The 25,505-nt window shown below is 48.3% G+C and overlaps 3 protein-coding genes across 5 annotated transcripts; 1 reads left to right on the forward strand and 2 right to left on the reverse strand.

Moving 5' to 3' along the window:
- Positions 1-9,304: 9,304 nt before the first annotated feature.
- On the forward strand, positions 9,305-16,668 carry FOXO4 (forkhead box O4). The gene is made up of 3 exons (XM_004275765.3): positions 9,305-10,454; positions 13,850-14,915; positions 15,238-16,668. The coding sequence occupies exons 1-3, from the start codon at positions 9,990-9,992 to the stop codon at positions 15,243-15,245; spliced, it is 1,539 nt and encodes a 512-aa protein (XP_004275813.1). The 5' UTR covers positions 9,305-9,989; the 3' UTR covers positions 15,246-16,668.
- Positions 16,669-17,098: 430 nt separating this feature from the next.
- On the reverse strand, positions 17,099-19,533 carry CXHXorf65 (chromosome X CXorf65 homolog). Of its 2 annotated transcripts, XM_049704698.1 has the most exons (6): positions 19,043-19,533; positions 18,837-18,923; positions 18,500-18,634; positions 18,098-18,166; positions 17,452-17,639; positions 17,099-17,229 (listed from the first exon to the last, which is right to left on the reverse strand). In XM_049704698.1, exons 1-6 carry the CDS (start codon positions 19,065-19,067, stop codon positions 17,107-17,109), a joined length of 627 nt encoding a protein of 208 aa, XP_049560655.1. In that variant the 5' UTR covers positions 19,068-19,533; the 3' UTR covers positions 17,099-17,106. The 2 variants fall into 2 exon arrangements, with proteins under 2 accessions (XP_049560655.1, XP_004275875.2); XM_004275827.3 differs by lacking the exon at positions 17,099-17,229 and having other exon boundaries at positions 17,257-17,639.
- A 105-nt stretch (positions 19,534-19,638) lies between these two features.
- On the reverse strand, positions 19,639-23,289 carry IL2RG (interleukin 2 receptor subunit gamma). Of its 2 annotated transcripts, none has more exons than XM_012535185.3 (8): positions 23,111-23,289; positions 22,770-22,923; positions 22,371-22,558; positions 22,027-22,166; positions 21,460-21,622; positions 20,786-20,900; positions 20,469-20,538; positions 19,639-20,127 (listed from the first exon to the last, which is right to left on the reverse strand). In XM_012535185.3, the coding sequence occupies exons 1-8, from the start codon at positions 23,160-23,162 to the stop codon at positions 19,951-19,953; spliced, it is 1,059 nt and encodes a 352-aa protein (XP_012390639.1). In that variant the 5' UTR covers positions 23,163-23,289; the 3' UTR covers positions 19,639-19,950. The 2 variants fall into 2 exon arrangements, with proteins under 2 accessions (XP_012390639.1, XP_004275811.1); XM_004275763.3 differs by having other exon boundaries at positions 23,115-23,288.
- Positions 23,290-25,505: the final 2,216 nt, after the last annotated feature.

Below are 25,505 nucleotides of genomic sequence, written 5' to 3' on the forward strand. Positions count from 1 at the left end.
TCCCCAGGGGCACACTATGTATTTCTTCAGCCCACATGTGCTGTCATATCTGCCTGATGTTGCCAGGGAAGATCAACTGGACACTAGGTCTGGACATTCTGGAGCCTACTCTGGGAGCAAATTGCATAACCACGTGCCTATCTACGTGAGCTATAGATTTAGCAGACTATGTGGGACAGTCGGGAACATTCTGGGTGATAAAGGAGATCTGGATGGGGATTCGGGAAGTCCCAGAGGCATTTATGGAAAACAAGAAAGTAGATTAGTTCTCTCCGGGTCTAAACCCATTTATGACAAACAACTCGACAGCTCATAGCCAAGATTGTTTTTAAGATATTCATATTATTCTGTTGACTTTGTATATTGCTTCCGTCATCCTTGAAACTTTCACTGGGCTAGTGGGATGGCTGATGGGGGGGGTTCGATTATTAAATGTCATGCGAGAGTGTTGGAATTAGAAGTTAATTTCTACATGGTTTGGTTTGAGTATAGTCATTTCCCAGAAAGGATTTCCAGCACCCTTGTCTTTTCTGTATGATAATCCATCTTTTAACCCACCTGGAAATCAGGAACAAGGAGACTTAAAAGTAGGACATGTAAAGGGACCAACACAAGATCTTAGCATCATTCATTGACCTTTAGAGGGTGGATGCAATTGTCTTAGAGCTCCTGATGATATAATTTGTAGGGTAAAAAACTGTGGCTTCCATTACCGTACACTAGAGTCTTGCACCATCCAATACAGTAGCCACTAGCCACATGTCACCAAATTTAAATTAAACTAAAACTTCAGCTCCTCAGTTGCCTGGCCACATTTCAAATGTTGAATAAGCACATGTGGCTAATGGCTACTGTATTGAACAGAGCAGATATAGAATATTTCCATCATCATAGAAGGTTCCATTGGACAGCACTGTGAATCTAGACTCGCAGGATGATGATCTGAGGATCAGGCATCTCTGCGTCTGCATGTAAAGTGACTTTTAAAAAAATTTTATTGGGGTATAGTTGATTTACAATGTTGTGCTAGTTTCAGGTGTACAGCAAAGTGAATCTGTTATACACATAATATATCCACTCTTTTTTAGATTCTTTTCCCGTATAGGCCATTACAGAGTACTGAGTAGAGTTCCCTGTGCTGTACAGTAGGTCCTTCTTAGTTATCTATTTTATATATAATAGTGTATATGTGTCAGTTCCAATCTTCCAATTTATCCTGCCCCCCCTTACCCCCTGGTAACCATAAGTTTATTTTCTACATCTGTAACTCTATTTCTATTTTGTAGATAAATTCATTTGTAGCCTTTTTTTAGATTCCACACATAAGTGATATCATATATTTGTCTTTCTTGGTCTGATTTACTTCACTCAGTATAACAATCTCTAGGTCCATCCATGTTGCTGCAAATGGCATTATTTCATTCTTTTTTATGGCTGAGTAATATTCCATTGTACATGTGTACCGCATCTTCTTTATCCATTCCTCTGTTGATGGACATTTAGGTTGCTTCCATGTCCTGGCTATTGTAAATAGTGCTGCAATGAGCATTGGGGTGCATGTATCTTTTCGAATTATGGTTTTCTCTGGGTATATGCCCAGGATTGGGATTACTGGATCATATGGTAGCTCTATTTGCAGTTTTTAAAGGAACCTCCATACTGCTCTCCATAGTGGCTGTACCAGTTTACATTTCCACCAACAGTGTAGGAGGGTTCCTAAAGTGACTTATTTTTTTTCTTACTTCAGGTTGTCTTTTTGCATCAATGTGCTCCAAGTGACACCAGGGAAACTAAGGCAGTTTAGCAGACCTTTTAACCCTCTTGCCACACACACACACACACACACACACACACACACACATATAAGAATTCTCCCTTGGGGAATGGCTAAATAAAATGTGACATATTCGTTAAATGGAATACAATACAGCAGTTACAGGGAATGAGCTAGAAGTATCAACAAGGATAGATCTCAAAAACATTTTTGTGTGAAAAAAGTCAGTTGCTGAATGTAATCATTTATTGCACACAAAACAATACTACATTTTTCCTATGTAAGAGTATTTTTTTAAAAGGTCTGGAAGAGTACATATCAAACTAATGACAGTGCTAACTTCAAGGAGGGAGGAAAGGTGAATGGGATAAGGGACCAAAGGGATTTTTTTTAAAGGGATTTTTAGATTTTTCTGTAATGTTCTAAAATTTTAAAGAAAAATCTATTCATGTATTACTTGTGTAACTACAATTATTAAAACAGGACACAAATTTATATACATAACGTGAATATAAATATGTAAAAATATGGTGGTGAAAAAAATAAGGGAAGTATACAAAATCCTAATGATAGTTGTGTTAAGATGGTGGGTTTGTGGGTAATTATTTTATTCTATTTCCCTATTTTTTTTTTTTTTTTGTGGTACACGGGCCTCTCACTGTTGTGGCCTCTCCCGTTGCAGAGCACAGGCTCAGCGGCCATGGCTCACGGACCCAGCCGCTCCGCGGCATGTGGAATCTTCCTGGACCGGGGCACGAACCCGCGTCCCCTGCGTCGGTAGGCGGATTCTCAACCACTGGGCCACCAGGGAAGCCCATATTTCCCTATTTTTAAAAAGTTTTTTTTTTTGTTTTGTGGCTGTAATGCTAATACAATAAAAATTCTTAAATAAAAAATGAATCCGGGGACTTCCCTGGTGGCACAGTGGTTGAGAGTCTGCCTGCCAACGCAGGGAATACGGGTTCGAGTCCTGGTCCGGGAAGATCCCACATGCCGTGGAGCAACTGAGCCTGTGGACCACGGCTGCTGAGCCTGCACTCTAGAGCCCGTAAGCCACAACTGCTGAGCTTGTATGCCACGACTGCTGAGGCCCGCGTGCCTAGAGCCCATGCTCCGCAATACGAGAAGCCACCACAGTGAGAGGCCGCGCATCGCAACGAGGAGTAGCCCCCGCTCGCCGCAACTAGAAAAAGCCCCCGTGCATCAACTAAGACTCAACACAGCCATAAATAAATAAATTAATTAATTAAAAAAAATGAATCCACCTTTATTCTGCTGACATAGTATTATCACACATTAGATGTAGTTCTTAAGAGGCAATGGGCTCTGGTATACAATTCGTGCCAGAAATAACAGCTCAATCTCATTTATGTAAAAAATTTCAATTGTCCTTGGTGACAGTCTCCAAGATTCAATTGGTCAATATAAAACCCCATTCTGCAGCTAATTCATACTGGCAGACACACTGGGACCCTACAGTTCCTAAAAACAGAGGATCCATTGGAATATTTACGAGAATTCCCTTCTTATGCCCAGGACACCTGACTGGTTATGGGCTTTGAAAATTGTTCAGATCAAAAATGCCTCCTCTGGGGATTTCCCTGGCGGTCCAGTGGTTACGACTCTGCACTTCCAGTGCAGGGGGTTCGGGTTTGATCCCTGGTCGGGGAACTAAGATCCCACATGCCATGCGGCACGGCCAAGGAGGTAAAAAAAAAACTCTCCTCTGTGGTGTGGAACTCAGTTCCAAAAGCTGTTTCCTAAGACAAATCTGGCTTCACCTGCACCCTACCTCCATGGGGATGCAAGGTCAACTTCCACGCAGGCAACAACACTGGTCAAGCTTCTCAACTTTCAAGCCAGAATGTTAACCCTGTCACCCAACCACCTGTTCATCTGGCTTCCAAAACATATGGATCCTGCCTCAGTCAACAACAGAGCATACCAACTCTTCTGGGCTTCATCAGAGAATAAATGTAGTCAGCCTCTGAGGTCCTGGCAAAAGCCTGGCTGTGAGAAGAGATATTTATGGAATATATTATAAGGGACATTCTATCCATCCACTTCTTTAGGTGGCATTTTAAGTTGTGTCCTCAGATCAAGTTAGAGCACCAGAAGGTTACATGCCTGAACCATATTAGCTCAGCCCCTGCAGAAATGCTTTAATGTTATACCCTTGGCTTTTAGCCAGGGTAGTTACAAGAAAGTAATATGAAAATCTCTTCTGTGTGCATTATAAAACTGTTACTGAGGACATTGTCCCTTATGGTAAATCCCACATGAGAAATTTCTTATGGAATTTAGTGTCAGCGATGAACCATTATGTAGCTGTTAAAAATTGTAATTCTGGAAGACTAAATATGAAAACGTGTTTATGATATATTCATTGAAAAAAAACAACACAGAATGGTACATAGGGTCTAATTGCAGCTATGAAAAATTATTTGTGTCTGTGGACAAGGACGGAAAGCTATAGGCAAAGATGAAAATTGCATGAGGGCGATGGGATTACGAATCTTTTATTTTTTTCAAAAAATTTTGTTTGCTGTAGCCCTGTCTTTTCAAGTGAGGGAAAAAAGAATTTAGTGACGAAAATCTCTATCTCTCTTGAGGAATTGCCACGTGTCTTTCTTTCTGATAAGAAGAATTGTGTAATTTACTGTGTTTTCCCCGTTCCCCTGGGCGGCCCAGAAGATTAATTTAATGTTCAGTCATCGCACATTAGCTGCTTTTTCCTCTACATGCCTCTGATGTTCTACTTCTATAATCTGATGACATTTGTACTGTTTTTTTTTTCTGGTAAAGTGCCTCAAATCCCTTATAGAAAGAGCAAAACATAAGGCATTTCCCACATTTTAAAAGTTATACACAAAGAAAATTGGAAAAATATAAGAAAGTAAAAAGAAAAAATAACCACTGTTAACACTTTTGGGTATTTCTTCCTATTTTTTTCTCAATGTATTTTAAACAAAATTATGAGCATATAGCATATAAAGCATCACATCTAGCTCTTTTCATGCAATTTTAAAATACAAGCATCTTTTTGTGTATTGGACGCTCTTCTGGTAATAAGCCTAGTAAGTATCATGCCATTCGAAGGTTGAAACCATAGAGGCCTATAGGAATGGTTAATGAGAAAGCTCAAAGGTCAGTTCAAAGAGCCAGAAATGTGAGAGATGAAGCTTTGTGGACCTTATTCCTGCAGGGGACCAGGACAGAATTTGTGTGGGTGTGAAGTGTAAGCTCAGGGCATTCTAAAGCCAAAAGGGCAATCTGGAGTCTTGTACCCATATCAAACATCACAGAAAATAGGATTTTAGACCTAGGAGAGACTTTAGAGATCACCTAATACAGTATTCCCATTTTACAACGGAAAAAAACAAAGCCAAAGAGGTGAATTCATTTGTATAGGCTCTGGAGTCAGATGGCCTGGATTTGCACGTCTGCCCTACCACTTAGTAACTCTGGATCTTAACTAGGTTCCTGTACCCTCTCTAAGTCTCATTTTCCTCTGTGAAATGAAAATAGCAATAGCATTTAATTTACATGCTTATCGTGTGGATTAAACCAGATAATCTGTGTAAAGCACTTAACACGGTGCCTAATACATAATAAAAACTCAATAGATGTTACTTATTAACAGTAGTGTAATTATTATCATTATTCAACTAGTTAGTGACAGAACAACGACAAGGACTCAGATCTCCTGACTCAACCTAGTGCTCTTTTTACTACATCAGACTGACTTCCAGGGTTTGGAAAGGACTGAAAGCTGCCTCGATCTTAGTAGTGGTGCCAACTCAAATCTACTTGGGGCTAAATCTTAGGACTTTAGTCTGGGGTGTACTTTATGCAAAAGCACGTAGCCTGGTGTCTGGAAATGTAGGCTCTTACGAAATGTTTATTAACTAAAAAGATTTTTAAAAACAACGACAGGGTTGGGAGGGTGTTGTTGGCTTCTACGAGAAGAACAAGAAATCTTTCACGGAAACACATAAAAGAAGGATTTAGGGAAGAGGGCTACAAAAACATGGATGTTCCATACACGTCTGTGAAGACCAGGGACAAGCTGAGGTTCCTTGAGCTTTCTCATTGTTATTTTTTTAACCCCTTCGTCTTTCTCTGTAGTTACTAGCAAAAACCCTATGCAAACCCTAGATGGGGGGAGGGGTGTTTTCAAAGCTGGGCAGGGTAAGAAAGAAGTGGGGAAATGTCTATCTCAATTCAAATGAATAAAGCCGGTTTGGCAGCAGGCTTGGGGGGTGGCACCCAGGTAGAAGAGTGGGTGGTGGCGGTGAAACAGGCAAGAGAGCCAAACATCTTTGACCTTCAAGAGGAAAAAAACACGTGGGAATGGGGAGCCAGTTGAGATCATAAACTCCTGGCTTGCAACTGGGAAAAAGGCCTGTGCCCCCCATATCCTACCATATTTCTGTTTGTAACTTATAACTATAGCAGTTTTCTGGGGGCCTGCTGTTGGTCCTCTTTTCTTTTTAGTTTTATCGGAGGATGGGTGACTTACAATGTTGTGTTTAATTTCTGCAGTACAGCAAAGTGACTCAGTTATACATATATAAATTCTTTTTCATATTCTTCTCCATTACGGTTTATCACAGGATATTGAACATAGTTCCCTGTGCTATACAGTAGTAGGTCCTTGTTGTTTATCCATCCTATGTATAATAGTTTGCATCTGTGTTGGTCCTCTTTCATGACCAATGTCTCTTCTATTTTCCAAGGCCACCATGCTGACTCTCTCTCTTGACTAATGTATATTCCAACACTGCCACAGTAATAAAGTGCATAATTCTGACCTCTCTGGATGCATGCTTTAAAGTCTTGGTGTTCTTACCATTCCATCGATCCTTCAGCTCACCCTCCTAAAGCATCTGGAGGTCCTATGGTTTATGGTCATTTTCATCTGTCTGGAGTTACAAGGTATACCCTCATCTTAACAGTAAAGGCTCAATAAGCATTTGTGGATTGACTGAAGAATTTATACTCTAGTTGGGGAGACAATATGCCCTCATGAAATGAAAAGCCATGTAACCCCAAGCACAAAATGAAAGAATACAAACTGAGTTCATAGAGGCTCAGGAGATGCAAAGTTGTTAAGTGATCTGTCAGGTTGGGCTAGTTGGGGAAAGTTTCCAAGAGCATGTAAGTTTTGAGCTTTGAATTGGAAATTTAAGGTGATGGACATGAGTTGGTAGAGAGGTGGACCTTTCCAAACAAATGCACAAAGGGAGACAACACAAGATATAACTCAAGCCATGACAGGTGCCTGCCCCACCCTGCCATTTCCCTGTCTCAGCAGCTCTTCATGATCTGCCACCACACCTGTTTCAGTTAGAAGAGAGCTCCTTGTGACCTAGTGCCCACCAGGCTCCCTCTTCTACCAAATTCACTGCTCGTGCAGCACTTTCCGCGTACTCCAGGCTGTTCTGGAAGAGGCGTAGGCAGGAAATGTTCGCAGACATTGTGAGCAACTATCTCCTGTCCCTCTAGTCTGGACCTCAGGTGGGAATACACAGTCTTCTCTTTACCCTCTATATGACAACTGCGTGTTGGAGTAGAAGAAGGCAGGGATATGTAGAACCAAGATGGTTATGTTACCATGAGCAGACTAATATCACTTTGAAGGTCTAATGTGCTGCGGCCTCTGAAAAACTTCAGGTGGTATGGCTTTACAACCGTGATGGGAGGAAAGCCTGGTCATCACAGAGCACGTATCAAGCAACACTGCCAATGGTATAATGCTAGGCACTATACAGATAAGTTAAATTACAGTCTCTACCCCTAGGAGCTTGTCATCTAACAGGAAAAATGGGACATGGCCAGGCAGTAAATAAATATGATACATTTATTAAAACATTTTCAAATGCACAAGTGCAATGGTCACTCGATTCCTGACCTCATTCATTTGACAAACATTTATTGAATATCTGTTATGTGGGCTCACAGAGATACATAAAACTTGTCTCTGCCTTCAAGGAGTTCACAGTTTAGTGAAAGAGACATGCATACACATAAGCAAATAATTACAGTATAATATGGTTTATGCTATATAACATAAGCCTGCACAAAATGCTTGGGAATGCATAAGACAGAGAACTAACTGTACGTGAGGGAGACCAGGAAGGCTGAGTAAGAGTTTTCCAGAATAAGAGACTTGGGGAAGGGATGATGAGAGGGAGGACATCCCAGGATGTGGAGGGAAAGGTATAAAAGGGTATGTATGGCATTTCCAGGAAATAGTGTGAAACTCGAACTGGTCAGAACTTAATGTGCCCAGTGAAAGAGGAAGCAGGAAAGGTGGCCTGAATCTGAAGAGACCTGTATGCCTTGCTAAGGAGTTTGAACTTTATCACATAGGCAATGGGGAAAATCAAAGGAAGTTTTAAGCAGGGAAATGCTATGATCACATATAGGTGATATTCCAGTTCTCCTGCCTCCTAGCTGTGTGACTTTGGGCAAGTCACTAAATCTCTGAGCATTAGTGTCTTCGTCTGGAAAATGGGGATGACAGGGGTACCTACCTCACAGGGTTGATTTGAGGAGTAAAGGAGCTAGTTTATATAAAGCAGTCAGCACAGCGCCCAGCACATAATAAGTGCTCCATAAATTTTAGTTATTACCAGGAGTGTTTCTTAGAAAGGTTACTTTGTTGACAGCACAGAACATAAACTGCAGTTGGGAAAAGATTCGTGGTGGGAGGTCTGATTAAGACGATGCTGCAATTTAGTCCGGTGATAAATAAGATCCTGAACTGGGATTTGGATGTGGGAGGTTAGGGAGATGAAAAGATGAAGGGTAAATCTAGCTTAGGAGACTGGGTAGATTAGGACAACCATTAACCAAATTCAGAGATAAGAGTATCCAGAGGATAGGGGTGTGGGTGCAGGAACAGATAATGAGTTCTGTTTGGAACCTGTTGAATGAGAAGTGAAGCCGCCGAAGATGGGAACCTGGAGAATATCAATATTTGAGGAGAGGCCAGAAGAGCCAGTGGAGAAAACTGGTTAGCAACCGCACTATCAATGGGAACTGCGTATGGGGAGTCGAGAGCGGTGGGGGAGACACCATCATCAGCTAACCATTTGTTTATGTTCCCCAAGCCCTCCGCCCATCTCCTCAACACGAAAACAAGCCTATTCTTTAGTCAGTTCTTTGCTTCGTGCTTCTCGGTTTTCTGCTTCTTGCAGAGACCGCATTTTTTCCTTTTGCCCTCTTCCGATGGAAAGACGGAACGGTCTAACATCTCTCGACACGCTCATCTAGGCGATCCCGAATCACAAGGGAGGAGGGGGGAAGGGGAGAAAAGGAAGAAAATCATTTTTAAAGAAAAGAAAAAGTCCGCGACGACCTCTAATAATTAATGTTCCCCCTCTCTATATCCTGCCACGCCGCTCTCCTGCCACCCAGATCGGGCTCCTGGCCGCGAAGTAGGACGGGAGATGTAGTCCCCAAGCCCGACCAGGCTGGCACGACTAGAGAACTCTGTTTCCCAACCCGCTCTCCAGGCGCGTGCGCAGATGGCTGCCCCGGCGAGTGGTAAACAGAGACGTCAGGCGGGGGCCGCAGCTTGGAGCAAAACAAAAGGGAAACCCGGGGGGCGGGGGGTGGGGGGGTTTGATAGGGGGATTGGTGCGGGAATTCGAGAGGCTGGGGCCGCGGGGACGTGGACCCGAGTAAGAGTTGGGGGGAGGGAAGAGGCGGGGGGAGGGGGAGTCAGGGGAGGGGCGAGTGACGCGGGGGAGCGGGGCGTGGGGGAGGGCAGTGATCCGGGTGGAGGAAATTCGGGAGGAGTGTCCGGGGGGCAGCAACTTAAAAGGGGGAGGGAACTGCGGCTAAAGAGACGTTCGGTGATGGGAGCGCGATTTGTGAGGGGATACGGTGCCTCAGGTTTAAAAGAGCAGGAAGCTGAGTGAGAGGTTGGGGAAAAAGTGCCTTCGCTAGGCGAAGGTTACAGGTGGTGTCTCGGGAAAGAGCTCCGAGGCTGCAGGCTGTAGTGGAGGAGAGGATCAGAGAACTAACTGTGTGCAAGGGACAGCTTAGGGGCTAGCGTTCAGGGGCGAGGGGGAAGTTCGAGACTTTCTGAGGACTGGCAGGAATGTGCCTCCTGGCCCTCGGTGCTTCCCCCCTGGGGGGAGGCATCGCGAGGGACTGTGGCAGGCTCCTCTGAACGCTGAGCGGCGGAGGTCCAACTCCACGTATGGATCCAGTGAATGAGAATTCAGCCAGAGAGGCTGCCGCGCTCGTAGACCTCGATCCCGACTTCGAACCCCAGAGCCGTCCCCGCTCCTGCACCTGGCCCCTTCCCCGACCAGAGCTCGCTCCCGAGCCGTCCGAGCCGGCCGAGGTGGAGTCAGGTCTGGGAGAGAAGGTACACACGGAGGGGCGCTCGGAGGGGCGCTCCCAGCCGACCCTGTTGCCCTCCCGGCTCCCTGACCCGGCAGGGGGCCCCCAGCCTGGGATCCTGGGGGCCGTAACAGGTCCTCGGAAGGGAGGCTCCCGCCGGAATGCCTGGGGAAATCAGTCATATGCAGAACTCATCAGCCAGGCCATTGAAAGCGCCCCCGAGAAGCGACTGACACTCGCCCAGATCTATGAGTGGATGGTCCGCACAGTGCCCTACTTCAAGGACAAGGGTGACAGCAACAGCTCAGCAGGATGGAAGGTAACTATGACCCCCTTACCTCCGTCCCAATACCCGTCTGCTCCTGGTCCCCCCAGTCTCCTTACCTCTACTCTGGGGCCCCTTTTACACCCCTAGCCCAGAGGTCCACCTTCCGTCGTCATTTAGACAAACATTTACTTAAGACATAGTATATGCCGCTGGGTGCTTGATGCTGGAGGATCACAGATGAATAAGACACTGTCCTTGCCCTGGAGAAAATTGAATTCTCTGCTCACTGCTCAACACTCCCAGCACTTTGGCTTGGCCTGCCCCAAACACTTATCCCCACAGAGAAGTCTTTATCCTATGTACAGCAGGAACTGTGTGGATTCCCCACAGGAACCTAGCCTTCCCTCCTCCCCCACCTCCCACCCCAACACCTTTTCTCCCATTCCTGTGGGATCACTTGGATTCCCTGCTTGCCTCCCAATACCTCAGGGTAGAAGTACTGTTCTAGGACTCTGCTACCCAGGAAGATGGAGTGAAGTGGCGAAAGGTAAAAAGAGTGATATCCATGTGGTAAGGTAGCAGATCTTATGCACTAAGAAAAAAGGGTGGGCTGTCTCGGTTTACCCTATATAATGCCAAGAAACTCTCCTTAGTAAGGGGCTATCCAAGTTGTGGGGGGAAGTTTTCATTTACTGTTGAGGAATATTTACGGAAAAAATAGATAGGGCTCTGACTTCAGAGCACAAGGTTGGGAGCTCCCTTGGCCTTCCACGAGGAAACTGCGAGGAAAGATCTCGCTAGATGCTCTGAAAGCTTGTCCTGAGAAATATGGGACTCTAATCACAAGATTTGGGAGCTTTAACTCCTATTGACGCCTTGTGCCCCCATAGGTGGTGAGATCAGCATGCAAGGAAATGCAGAGGGTTGAGTGAGCAGAGGAGGGTCTTGTCCTAGGTATAAGAGATCAAGGGATCGGATCCGCAGTATCCCTAGGGGTTGGGCAGAACAGAAAGCAGGACAGCTGACTGAGACCCTTGGCACTATTTCTGGGTAGACTGCCACACCACAGTCTCAGCTCATACAGAGCTCCCCTCCTTGGACCCAGCCTACACAGCTGTTTTTCTTTTCTCTTAGGTTCATTTTCCAGGGTAGAAGAAATAACCATGAGTTGTTAGTTATGCTGTGGTAGTGTAGTCCCTCCTTAGAATTTACACTTGTACGGGGTTTTTTAGTTTACAAAGTAATTAAAAATTTTAATTTCATTTATCTTCACAGCAATTCTGAGATTCCACATTTTACATATTAGGAAACTAAGGTACAGAAAGGTTAGGAAACTCGCCAAAATCGATAGAATGAGGACTTGAACTCAGGTCTAACTATAAATCATATGCTCTTTCTGCTAACCCATGCTGCCATGGAATGATGGCAAAGTCAAATCAGGCCAAATCTGGGGCCTCCAAGGCCCTCACCTCCCACTCCCCACCCCCACCCCACTCCAAGGGGGAGACCTCAAGACTGAGCTGGCTTCCCTGGTGATGTGCCAAGGTTACTACCACTCCACCAGGGGGCGGCACTCACCTAGAACAAGAAGGCTTAATTTAGGTGGCTGGGGGAGCAATTAGCAGTCACCCCCCTTCCAACAGGTTAGAACGGTAGGCTTCTAGGGAGCCGACCTCTCCAGGTAGGAGGCTGTACAATGTACTAGTTCCAAGGCCTAAAGAAGAGAGGATGAACAAATGGCACTCGTGGGTACTGAGTAGTAGGGAAAGGAATGAGCCTTCTCAGTAGACCCAGAGTTAGAGGATGGGAAGGCAGGGGGTGCGGGGGGGGGGAAATCACAGTGCCAAAAGTCACCGTGGTTCTCAGTTACTAAGAGCCCAGGCTGGATGGACAAGTGTGATTCCTTGAAGGAACCAAAAACATTAACGCAGCCAGAGGAGTTGGAATGCCATTACTACAGACAATGACTTCTAAAGAGCCCTGGAGCAAGAGGCTGCTTAAACATCTTTCCCCAGGCAGAGGGTCTCCTTATCTAGAGCATCAGTCTGAAACACATGAAGTGATTTCTGACTGTCCATAGCCTCAACCTGCTAGTTGCTCTAAGCCCTTCTGGGCTCCTCCCAAGTTTCTAAACACTAAAGACCTTCATGTGGGAGGTCAAATGCCTCTAAGGTTGGAGATCCTATGCACAAATTCCTGAGGAGAAGTGGGGAAAAGGAGGTAGGAAAGAGAAGGGAGGTTCCTGGAGGGTGGGGTGGGGCGGACACAAAAGGATGGTGTAACTAGCCTGGAGCAGCCAGTAGAAATAAGCTGCTCTGGGGGCTCAAGAAGCTGCCAATCTCAGCTCCCTGGGCCCCTGGAGAAAAAAACTTATCTCTAGCAGAAAATCAGCAGCGAGGGAGGAAGGAAGAACACAGCTTCTAATACTCAAGGCACTCAAGAGCTGACGGAGCCTCAAGGGGAGATTCACCATCCGTCACCAGAGGGCCACCCACCAATCAGGCAACAAATATTGATTATGTACTGGGAGATTGGCACTCTGAGGGGGGCACTGCTGGGGGCTGCCCACCTGGACAACGTGTCCTGGCATTTACACTTGATAAGACGAATTACTTGAAACCATAAACAGCATAATATAGATTGGGGAAATTTGCGTGGAACAGATGAAAAATGCTGTACAAGAAATTTGGCTGCAGAAGTCAAGCAACCACTTTAGAAAAGAGAGAGGACTTCAGCTTTATCTTGACGAGCTAGTAGAATTTAGAGAGGGGGGAGATCCTTCCCCGGACAAGGAGGGAGGGAGGGGAGGGATGGGCCTGGTGTATTTGAGGCACAGAGAGAAGCCTGGCCTGAATGTACTTGAGGGTGTGTGTCCAGGAATTGGGAGAAATCAGAAAAAAGGAATCTGCCGATCCTATAGAGAGTCGGGGCCCAAATGCCCTGTACAGAGTGGAGCACCAGCCTTGCTGAGGTTCCAGCCCCTCAGCCAGTTCCGAGGACCGGCTCAGGACAGGGTGGGTCTGTCCTGGGCTGCTGTTGCGCCACTGTCCTGTAAATTCCACCCAAGCCTGCACTCAAGGAAAGGGGTGGAGCTGTGGAACGCTCTTTCCCACTTGAGCCTAGTTCTTGCTGAACCAGGAGTGCGTCTTCTCAACGCCCACAAGCCCCAGACAGCCACCAGAGACTTGGGAGGGGTAGAGTGCTGTGAGCTCTTGGGGGGGGTGCGGGGAGGGGGGCACGGTGCCCTCTGACTAGCTCATTGCTCGGGTGGGAACTGTGTGTGGTCTCATCCCCTGCCCCCACCCCCCACCCCTACCTTTGCCTCTTTTCCCCCTGGATTTGAATAGCTTTGCGTCTCCAGGAATGCCCCCGCTGCATCCCAGCGTCCTTTTAGACTGCACTGCCGGCCGCTGACCTTCCTTTCCTGTTGCCTCTGCCCCCTCCAGAACTCGATCCGCCACAACCTGTCCCTGCACAGCAAGTTCATCAAGGTTCACAACGAGGCTACCGGCAAGAGCTCTTGGTGGATGCTGAATCCAGAGGGAGGCAAGAGTGGCAAGGCGCCCCGCCGCCGGGCAGCCTCCATGGATAGCAGCAGCAAGCTGCTCCGGGGCCGCAGCAAGGCCCCCAAGAAGAAACCAGCTGTGCTGCCAGCTCCGCCCGAAGGTGCCACTCCGAGGAGCCCTGTTGGCCACTTTGCCAAGTGGTCAGGCAGCCCTTGCTCTCGAAACCGCGAGGAAGCTGATGTGTGGAGCACCTTCCGTCCACGAAGCAGTTCCAATGCTAGCACTGTCAGCACCCGGCCCTCCCCCAGGAGGCCAGAGCCTGAGGTGCTGGCGGAAGAGGAAATGCCAGCCTCGGCCAGCAGCTATGCTGGGGGTGTCCCTCCCACCCTAAAAGAAGATCTGGAGCTGTTAGATGGGCTCAATCTCACATCTCCCCATTCCCTGCTGTCTCGGAGCAGCCTCTCTGGCTTCTCTTTGCAGCATCCTGGGGTTTCAGGCCCTTTACACACCTACAGCACCTCCCTCTTCAGCCCAGCAGAGGGGCCCCTGTCAGCAGGAGAAGGGTGCTTCTCAAGCTCCCAGTCCCTGGAGGCCCTGCTCACCTCTGATACGCCACCACCTCCTGCTGATGTCCTCATGACCCAGGTAGATCCCATTCTGTCCCAGGCTCCGACACTTCTGTTGCTGGGGGGGATACCTTCCTCCAGTAAGCTAGGCACAGGGGGTGGCCTGTGTCCTAAGCCCCTAGAGGCTCCAGGCCCCAGTGGTCTGGTTCCTACCCTTCCGATGATAGCACCAGCACCGCCTCCAGTCATGGCGGGTGCTCCCGTCCCCAAGCCCCTGGGGGCTCCTGTGCTCACACCTCCTACTGAAGCTCCAAGCCAAGACCGAATGCCTCAGGATCTCGATCTTGATATGTACATGGAGAATCTGGAGTGTGACATGGATAACATCATCAGTGACCTCATGGATGGGGGTGAAGGACTGGACTTCAACTTTGAGCCAGGTACGGCACCGCCGAATCACGGTAGCATCTCACAACCTATACCTCCTCCTAGGTGTCCAGCTAGTCCTGTGATTGAGCAAAGGAGAGCTAGAACAAGGGGTAGCTGGAGGTCCCGGGGAACTGGAAGGGCGATGTCATGTTAGAGTGGCATAGTTTCCAGATGGGACCTCCAGGCCCCTCAGCAGTGCTCACCCCTACAAGGTAGCATGGGAGAGGTGGGGAAGGGGCTGTCTCTGTTTTCCTTGGTGTGGATCTTGATGGTGGAAAGTTGTCATGCCCCAGATGAGCCTCTTACGTTGTCCTCCGTTTTCTCTTCCCACAGATCCCTGAGCCATTGGCTGGCAGCTTTATTCCCTGCTTCAGAGACGGAGCCAGGCGTGCCCATATCCACTCTTTACCCTTGACCCCTCCCTGGGAATTTGGGACCCTGCTTTAGAGCTAGGGTAGGGTCTGCTCACCTGGGTGTTGAGGAAATTATAAAGCTGGGGGTGGGGAGGGAAAGGGGAGGGGGAAAGGGAGAGGGTTTATTCTCACTGTGCCAATTAGGGGGTAAGGCCCCCCTCTCAGGAGCCATCCTTGGGCCCCTCCCATTCCCACCCCATAGGTTTTGTAGCAGGGGCGGGCAGTACTGTTGGAAATGTGAAGTCACCAGTGGCCTTACCCCTGCCTTTGGGAGCAGGATTTTTTGTAGAGTCTTATCTGAGCTGGTCCAGGCTGGGTTGAGCCTGGGATTTTTATGCAGTGGCCCCTTGGGCCAGTGGTGTGGGACTGGGGGGGGTGGTAATGGGGAGCTGGAAGGGCCGAGGTCTGAAGCCTGGAGTGGCTCACCAGGCCAAATCACCCTTGGACGGCTACAGATAACAGAAAGGCTTTTTATAAACTTTTAAAGAAATATAAACACAAATATAGAGATTTTTAACAGTGGCAAGGTGCTAGTGATGGGGAGAATGCTTTCTTCTTTCTGAAGGCTTTGTCATAGTGACCTGATGCAAACACTACAGACATTACTCCGGGAAACATGGGGGAAATAGGGGAGAGAACCCCAGGTCAGCAGAGAGCAGGGGGCAAGGGGAAGAGCTCCCGTGAGGACCAGGTATAAAACATGGCCTACACGGAACTAGCTTGGAGTTTCCCTAAGCCAGGTCCCCTCACTCTGTCACCTTGTGCCTGGGAGTGTGGTGTTGGGGTACAGTCACACTCTCGTGTGACCCCCTGTGGGTTCGTGCTATGGTGGGAGAGTGTGTTGAGGGCCAGGAATGAGTTTGTGGCCTGGGAAGGGGGTGGGAGGGGGGAGAAGAGAAGGAGGGAAGGATTTAGGGTGGTAAAGTTAGGCACAGAGACCTCCCTGTTCAAGGCCCCAGACAGCTGTCCCTGCCCTTCTTCCCCTTGCCTGACTGCAGGGGTTATGTGGAAGTGTGTGCAGTAGCAGGCAGGGGGAGGGGCGGAACAGGGAAAGGGGAGCTGGGGAGCTTGGCTGAGGGTCTGGGAAATGAGCAGGGATGGAGGGGAATGTGGATCAGGTTTACTAGCACCTGCTAGGAAAGGCTATCTGGGGCTCCTTCTCCACCCTAGCCCCCAAAGCAGCCCCTCCCCCAGTCCCCTTTGCATTGTCCCCTCCCCCGCCCCTGCTGTGGGTTCCCATCATTTCCTGTGTCAGCGCCTGGCCTACCCAGATTGTATCATGTGCTAGATTGGAGTGGGGAAGTGTGTCAAATCAATAAATGAATAAATTCAATAAATGCCTATAACCAGCTCTGGTTTCTGCTGCCTCGCTGTTCCCCGCGGATAGCGGAGGGGGAGGTAGGGACTGCCCAGAGGCAGACTGATGGGAGGTGGGGGAATTTCAGACGGGGACTTGGTGGAGTGTGGCGGGGGGGGGGGGGGGATGCCCATCCGTCACCTAACCCCAGCAGGAGTAGGCGGGCTGTGATAGGTCTCCCAGGGGGAGGTAGTCTGGTTGGAGAAGACCCCACCGCCCACTCTGTCCCTCAAAGGCTTATTGTGCTAGGCTTCGCTGTCTTTCCTCACCCCCACCCATGTGCTTGCCCTCGCTGCTCCTACCCACCCTGAGAGCCTCCACAATGCCTGGCGCAGACTTAAGCCTTGGTGCAGATATTGGGAGAAGAAGTCTTTCTTGAAAAAAGGAACCTCACATTAAATGCCAGTAATTTCATACCTAGTATTGCTGCTCTCAGTTGGTCACTTTATTTTGCTGGCGACCTTTATCCCTACTACGAGTTAAGTTCACTTTGGTCTTAACGGGTAGACCACTGCGAGTGGTCCCTCCTCCATCTGAGCGTCCTGATGATTTGGACTGGAAAAGGATAGCGTCAGTAAGTAGAGAAAGAGGCCCCTGCAGGGAAGCTTTCTACAAACTAGGACCGAAGGCAGGACAAAAGAGGTGAGAGGCAGGTCTTGGGCATGGATGTTGGATTTGGAAAGGAAATTCATCCCAGAGGGCCAGGGTGGAGAAGCCTTCGGTAGACTGGCGGGGGAAAGGAGGTTGCTGAGACAGACCATGTTTGGGAAGGCTTACTGGGAGTTTCACTGATTTCCCTGACGATTTCCCTGACGATTTCCCTGACGATTTCATTGACGATTTCATTGACGATTTCATTGACGATTTCATTGACGATTCAGTTCGAGCACGTTTCTTGGCTTCTTGTCTTCTAAGCATTTTTATTTGACCCCTCCGCAGGAGGTCACATTGTGTATGCAAGGCATCTAGGAACCAGGAAAAGGCACCCCCACCTCCGAGGACTGGAGAACTTCCCTTCCCATCCTGTCCCTCCCATCATTCAAATGATCACTTGGAGTAACCGGGCCTAAAGCTAGGCTGAGGAGTGACCTGAAGGTGCCCAAGCTTTGCTCTTTTCAGTGGCAATCGGGACACCAAGACTCCAAGAGCGAAAGGTGAAGGGAAAGATGGGAATGATGTGGTGGGGATAGGGAGATGTACTGAGGAGATGGCTGAGAAACAGCGAGGAGGGATGAGTGACACAGGCACACTGCACCTGGTTTGAGCTAAACATCCCTTCTGAAGTGGCCCTAGACCCTATTCCCCTTTTCCTAGGATCTTGTGATTCTGCCTGATGGACTACACCAGCCCCACCCTATATTCTCCATCACCCACCATTATACAGTATCCTCCATGTGCCTTCTTCCTCCACCATGCTCCTTACCAATTAGCTTGGGATCTGGGTTCTTCAGGAGGGGCACAAAAGCTCTGTAGACATTCTGAAGTACAGTTCCTGTGAACACGGCAGTGCATGATCCCCAGCCCCCGTCACCCAGCCTCCACCCTTCCAAAGCCCAAGATTTCAGGACCCTAACACTCAACACTACCTTGAGCTGGTGTAACTTATTTTCTCCCCTCTGGTCCATCCCTAGGTCAGGTCAGGGGAGGGGGGGAGCGGTGCATAGAATGTGCTAACCTAACCAATGTCATAGAGGCAGTGCCCTTCCTTAGGCTGACTAGAGACGGTCAATTTGGATCTGGTTTAGGGGCCCTATTTGAAGGGCCAGGTCCACAGTCCATCTTTGGGGCCTTGCTCTATCTCTGGGGAATGCTCCCAAGCCGCTACCTGCTAACCCATACTCCACCCTGCAAACGTAGTAGGTGTCTCGAGCTGTAAGGAATTTGTTGGCATAGTCTCCAAGGGTCTTCTTCAGGAAAAACATCTGCATTGTCCCCATTGCATCACACAAATCGATGATGTCTGGAGGGAGACCACAGGGTAATTGGGGCAGCTAAGGAGGGAGAGAGGGAGCAAAAGAGGCCAGTGATCCTATTCAGAACGTGTTGGAGGAAGCTGTCTGGATTCAAGAAGCTCTCTTCTTGGCAGGAGGAGGACTTGACGGCTAGAGATGACCCTGCTACTTCTGATCCTTGGCCATGAGTCTCCTCCCCACACTCCTCACCTGTTTTAGGCACCCCCACTTCATGACGGACATATTGCAGCAACAGGAGGACAGAACAATTAGTATTGGCCAGAAACTGCTGATTATCTGAGAAGAGATGGCACGGGGTATGTGGTCCTTCCGCAGTTATACCACCTCTGTGATCTCCACTGCCCTCCAACATCCCCAACCCTACACATAGACATCAGCTATGTGATACCCCTCACCTCCATGTTCGACATAGATGAACATGCTCTGAAGATCTTCTCATTCTTCAGAGAGTCTTAATAAGTCATGGCAGAAGGAGGGTGTTCTAGAGGCCTTGGGGGGCCAAGTGGGCCCATAAGGTCGGGGGACTGGAGAGGAAGATGGATTAAATTGGCTGAGGAGGTCCAGACTGTGCAAACAGGAGAGAGCTATGGGCAGTTGTGGATAAGCAGCATCCCTAGGGGTAGGGCCTGAGGCTGCAGCTGAGGGATTATGAGGTCAGAAGTGGTATGTGTAACAGAAGGTGAGGTAAGGCTAAGGAAAGAAGAACCTGGGTGGGGTCTATAAAAGATTTGTTAAAATGGGGGCAACAACAACAACAGAAAATGGGGGCAGCATGGTAAATCTAACTCTAAACTGGCCCTTAGAAGGAGTGTAGGACACCTAGAGAAAAGTCCATTTCTGGAACAGCACTCTTTTCGAGTGAGTCTGTAGTGCCGCTGCCTCCGCGGCATGAGTCCACCGCGCCTCTTTCCTCCCCTCGGCACCATGCCTCCCACCCGCATTGCACCCCACGTTTCCATTGCTTCCCCCCCCCAACAGCAGACTTCCTTGATGATTATCAACAGAACTTTTATTTCTCATTCGTTTCTGGAACAGTTGAAGGGTAGATGGAAAGGGGGAGGGAGGGAGGGACAGCAGAAGCAATGCTGTGAGGAGGAAGGGCTGGGCTGGGGGAGATGGGAAACATGGACAGGGCAAAGGGGCAATTCTCAAGTAGGAGATATTAAATGAGAAGGCAGTTATAGGGGGCACAAAATTCAAAATCTGCCACAGGGGGGCGAGGTGAGCCCTGGACCCAGGTTGGTTGGACAAGGGCAAGTTAGTAAAATTTAGGGCTACAGGGCCCTGGGGTTCTTTCAGGGTGTCAGGGCTCAGGTTTCAGGGTGTAACATGGAGGAGCCCAGTAGGGGCTATGCTGGCTGCAGGGGGAGCCCCCAGGCCCTTCCCCTCCTTTTGGGGGGATCTCACTGACGTGGCAAAGCCGTTCACTGTAGTCTGGCTGCAGACTTTCTGCCAGTCCCTTAGACACACCACTCCAGGCCTAAAGACAGATATCTCCAGGTCAGGGCTCAATTAGGAGCAGGAAGTAGAAGACCCAGGCTCTGTGCCAGGGGAACTCTCCCAAGATCTGCAACCACTGTGATTACAGAAGGGACACACACACTCCTGGGCCCTCAATACCACTGTTTCCATCTGCCTCAACCAATCTAGGATCAGTTCTTCTGGGTGTCTCTCTGCGTCTAGCCTATCCCCCAACTGGTCGGCCACATCCTGTTAGTGCAGGCCTCCCTCCCCTCCCCTCTGCCCCCCATGCTCTGTCTGTCTAGCTGGCAGGCAGTTGGCCATTGACAGACTGCAGTCTGCCTATGACAATGTTCTCACCGAAAAGTTCCCGTGGTATTCAGTAACCAGATCCTCTAGGTTCTTGAGGGTAGGAATTCGGGGCATCGTCCTGAGTGGGGAGAAAGAGGGAGCAGGAACACATCGGTTACGCTCTTTTATTACCCTTCTCGCAGTTCTCCCACATGGAATGAAGCGATTCTATGTTGTCTGCGCCTGCATCTTCCTTCCATCACCATGCCCACTTGGGTGATCCCTCATTCCTTACTGTCCCGCCCTCTACTCCTGGAGACCCAGTAACAACCCTCTTCCCCTATTCCCAGCCCCCACCTCATTTTTCTGGGATTCCGAATTCTCACCGTTCCAGCCAGCAGTACAAACAGATGAGGATCACGATAGATGCCATGGAGACAAGGGGGATCAGCACAGCTTTCCATGCAAACAACGAAAGAGTCTCAGGATTCTCAGGATTCTCTATGGAAAAGAGGAAAGGAAAAGAGACTGAACATTTGTAGCGCCCCTACTACGTGCCAACATTTAGAGCCCCAACTTGGTGCCAGACACTGTGCCAGACGCTATCTGTATACTTAATCCTCATAACTCCTGAGCGGGGCGGGGAGCAATTATTATCTCCATTTTACAGATGAGGAAACAGAATCAAAGAGGTGAGTGATGTGCCCAAGGTCAAAGAGGTAGGAAGTGGCAGAGGCAGGTTTAAACCCTAGATTTGCCTGATTCCAAAGCCATCTTTACCATGCAGGCTTTCTGGGAATGCTGCGGGGAAATTTTATACATTCTGTATCCCCTTTGAGGACCCCCTCAGCCTCCTTCCCAATCCACCCCCCTACTGTAACAACACACTGATCCAACCCTACACAGAAAAATCCTGCTTCCTGGGGGTTGGAGTTGAACAGTGAGGGGAGATGAGCCACCAAGTTTGGGGGCTTAGGGGTAGGGAGGTAGGGCAAAAGACAGTGGTGCTAGAAAGGTTCCTGGGCTCATGGGTTGGGGTGATGCATTAGGCCCATTTTACCCTTTGAAGTATTGCTGCCCCAGTGAACGGGGCAGCTCCAGTCACTCCATTGCTGAGCGCTTCCACAGAGTGGGTTATAGCGGCTTCGAACACGGAACGTGTAGAATTTCTGTGCATCCACGCTAGGTAGAGAGAAGCTATGTCTGTGATCCACGGCTTGTTCCTTGAGGTGAAAGAGGGTGAGGGAAAGATGGGTGTCTATAAAAGAAGGGAGAATGGAAACTGCTGCCCCCCACCCCCACCCCAGGTCATCTTCTGGTTCTTCCCAGTTTCTCCCTCCTCTCTTGACTACTCAAGCCACACTGCTCCCTTCACTGCCTAGAATTTAATGCCTCCTTAAAGGCTTGCCTTTGTTTACTTGCCTTTCTGGCTTTGGGAAGAGCATGGGTAGGGAAACCTTGAGGAAAACTCACTGGTGATGAGAGGGAAAGGAGTCAGAGGAGGGTGGAAGGTGGGCAGGGGAACTGGGAGGCACAGAACAGGAGCTGGGGATCAGACCTTCCTATTGGCTAATTGAATCCTTCATCCCCACTTGCTCAGCCTGAGCTGCTATCCCCACTCACTCACAGTCCAGCTGTGGTCCCGGTCACTCCGGTACTGCACCAGGTGCTCCAAACAATGGTCCAAGTGTCTGTTGCTCCAGCTCAGTTCTAGCTGGAATTCACTCAGGTTGCGAAGTGTCAGATTCTCCGGAGCCCAGGGGATCACTGGAGATATGTGTGCGTGTGTGGTCATTCCCCTGGCCTAGACAAGTCAGGATCCTGAAGGTAGTGCGCCTGAGCCCTCCTCCCTTCCCCATTCTATTCCTCGCCTCTTTTCTGCCCAAGTACCCTTATGGTGAAAGAACACTAGTTTATATACCCCTTTCCTCAATACCCCACAATATCCTTTGACCCTCCTATCCAAATTACCCAGATCCTGCAGTTTTAGCAACTGTTCGGGCTGCCTCCTGTGTTCCCATGGGTCCTGGAGCTGGACAACAAATGTTTGGTAGAGATGGATCTCCTTTTTTCCAAACCAACAGCCAGAAGTGATCCCTTCAGAGAATAGATAGTGGCCACACTCTTGGAGTTTATCATCATCATTAAAGTTCTTGTACCTAGAGAAGGATTTCAAGGAAGAAGAACAGTGAGGTAAACTTGGGTACTCCGGATTTCCACAGCCCAGCCTCAGCTCCTCTGAACTGACTTATGACTCACCCCACGAGAAAACAGTGGGGAGCCTGGGATACTCTTGGTCCCCACGCAGTCTCTCACATCTAGCCCACCTCCTCTTCCTCCCCCGTGCGATTCCCTCTCCCCTTCTCATACCTATAATGCAGAGTCAGGTTGGTGCGCTGGGGCTCAGAGCTGCTGTTCCAGGTGCAATTCATGTACTCGACATTGAACACAAAACACTGAACCTTTGGGAGGGGCAGAGTGGAAACACTGAGGGTCCCAGCGGGTGTAGAGGTCAGGAAGAAATCTAGGTTGGGGAGAAAATGAAGTGGGGGAGGGTAAGAGAAGACACGATGGTCAGAAGAAGCAGCGTGAGGCAGGGAACCCTTCCCCTTGCCCTCCCCATGGTACTCTTAAAACTCTGCCCGCATCCTAATGTCCAGTGGCAGGTTCCAGAATTCAGTAGGACCCCTTCCCACAGCTTCCCTTCTCACCAACCTCCTCCAGTCCCAGGTTTCCCACCAGCTGTGATGTCTTCATTCCCATTGGGCGTGAGGACCTTTGGGTTCAGCCCCACCCCCAGCAGAGGCAGTTGCAGGAATAAGAGGGATCTGAGTGGCAATGGTGGCTTCAACATGGCGCTTACTCTTCGTTCCCTGGGTGTAGACTGTGTCAGGAACCTGGGCCCCTTACCCACTACCCCTCCCCACCCACACATTTCCTTCTGTCATAACTTCCGGTGGAAAGAACCTTAGAAGCCAGGGCTTTACGGAGGGTGTGGTGAATGTGTGCTATGACACAGGCTAAATCCTCTGGGAGATTAGGTGTTAATCTAATCTGTAGAAGTAACACCACCACTGCAATGTGGTGTTAAGTAGAGACTAAAGCTGGGTATCCAAAATTGTCACAGACCCAAGAAGCCTCAGACTACCTAGATCCCGGGAAGGATCTGCTCATCACCACCACCATTCCCGGCCACCTTCTCATCTAAATTATTTTATCCCATATAGTGGAGTGTCTGAACCTCCCTCCATCCTATGCTATGCTCCTTCCTTGGCTCAGTCACCCTGAAACCGCTATCAAAGCTCTACTGTCTTGGCTGGATGGAAATTGCAGTCTTGGCTCCCGTGGGCACATCTATAGCTATCTTTCCCCTGACCTTATCCAAACCAGAATAGCCACCCTTAGCTGTTGCGAGAGCTGGGTCCCCATTGTGACTGGTGAGGAGGTCTGACTTAGAAGTAGATTCTGGAAATGAAGGAACAACAATACTGGCTTCAAACTCCTCATCTTCCCCTGAATCTGCTTCTCTTCCTGTGTTCCGTATCTCAGTTAATGGTATCATCACTCTCTCAGTCACCCAGACTTCAAACCTCAAAGTCATCTTCGATTCCTCCGTCTCTCTCACCCTGAGAATCCTATCAGCTCTACTTCTGTTGTGTTTCTCCCAGTCGTGTCCTCCTTTCCATGACCACGGCCATGGTGCTAAATCAGCCTTTCATTCCCTCTAGTCACGATTAGTACTAGAACCCACTAACTGGCCTCCCTTTCTAAAGGCCCCCTGCTCTCTAAACCACTCTTCATTCTGTTGCCAGATGTATCTTCCCCCAAATGCAGAGCTGATTGGAGACACTATTTACATAAATAGTTTATTTAGTAAACATTTACTGAGCCTTTAATATGTGCCAGGCACTATGCTTATGTTCTAACCCACCCTAATTTTCCGTGGGTTTAAATTCCTCAGGGTTAGCGCAAATGTTACCTCCTCCAATATGTCTTCCTCTCCCCAATCAGAATTAATTTGTCTTTCCATTGTGATTCAATAGCATTGTGTTATTGTTACTTTTATTTGTTATGTGCTAGTTTTATTATTTTTTATTTATTGTTATTTGTTACTTTTATTACAGCACTCTATATTTTCTCTAAAAGGCAATACCATCATAGAAAGAATATCAAGAGTCAAGAAAAGTATGATATCACTTATATGTGAAATCTAAAAAAATACAACAGGGAATTCCCTGGTGGTCCAGTGGTTAGAGCTCCGCCCTTCCACTGCAGGAGGCACGGGTTCCATCCCTGGTGGGGGAACTGGGGAACTAAGATCGTGCGAGCCGCGCGGCCAAAAAAAAAAAAAAAAGATAAAAAATACAACAAAGTAGTGAATATAACAAAAACGAAATAGATTCACAGATACAGAGAACAAACTAGGGGTTACCAGTGGGGAGAGGGAAGGGGGGAGGGGCAATATAGGGGTAGGGGACTAAGGTACAAACTATTATGTATAAAATGAGCTACAAGGATATATTGTACAACACGGGGAATATAGCCAATATTTTATAATAATTATAAATGGAGTGTAAACTTTAAAAATTGTCAATCACTATGTTGTACACCTGTAACTGATATAATATTGTACATCGAATATACTGCAATTGAAAAAGGCAGGAAAAAAAAGAACAGCAATGAGATGATACACTACTTTAAAGAGAGAGAGTGAGAGACAGAGACAAGAAAAAATCCTAGTCTCAGCTCTGTTACACAGTAGCCATATAATATAGGGCAAGCAAACTTCCACTCTTTGAAAATCAGCTTCCTCATCCACAAAATGGAGACAATAATAATCCCTAACTCATAGGAGTTTTTTGCGGATTAGAGGAGACAATGTCTGAAAAGCATCTGACACTCAGTAGGTGCCTCTTTCGATACAGCAAGGGTTCTTAACCTGGAGTTCATGGACCTTTAGGAGATATGTGAGTGAACTTCAAGAGGGGGTCTAAGAATCTCCCGGCAAAGTATCTAACATTTTGTATATCTTTACGTGCAGTTTTCTGGGAAGAAGGGCCATAGCTTCCATCAGCATTTTAAAGGGACTGTGAAGCAGAAGAGGTT

The sequence above is a fragment of the Orcinus orca genome, chromosome X, assembly GCF_937001465.1.
Source record: "Orcinus orca chromosome X, mOrcOrc1.1, whole genome shotgun sequence".
Taxonomy (NCBI): Eukaryota; Metazoa; Chordata; class Mammalia; order Artiodactyla; family Delphinidae; genus Orcinus; species Orcinus orca.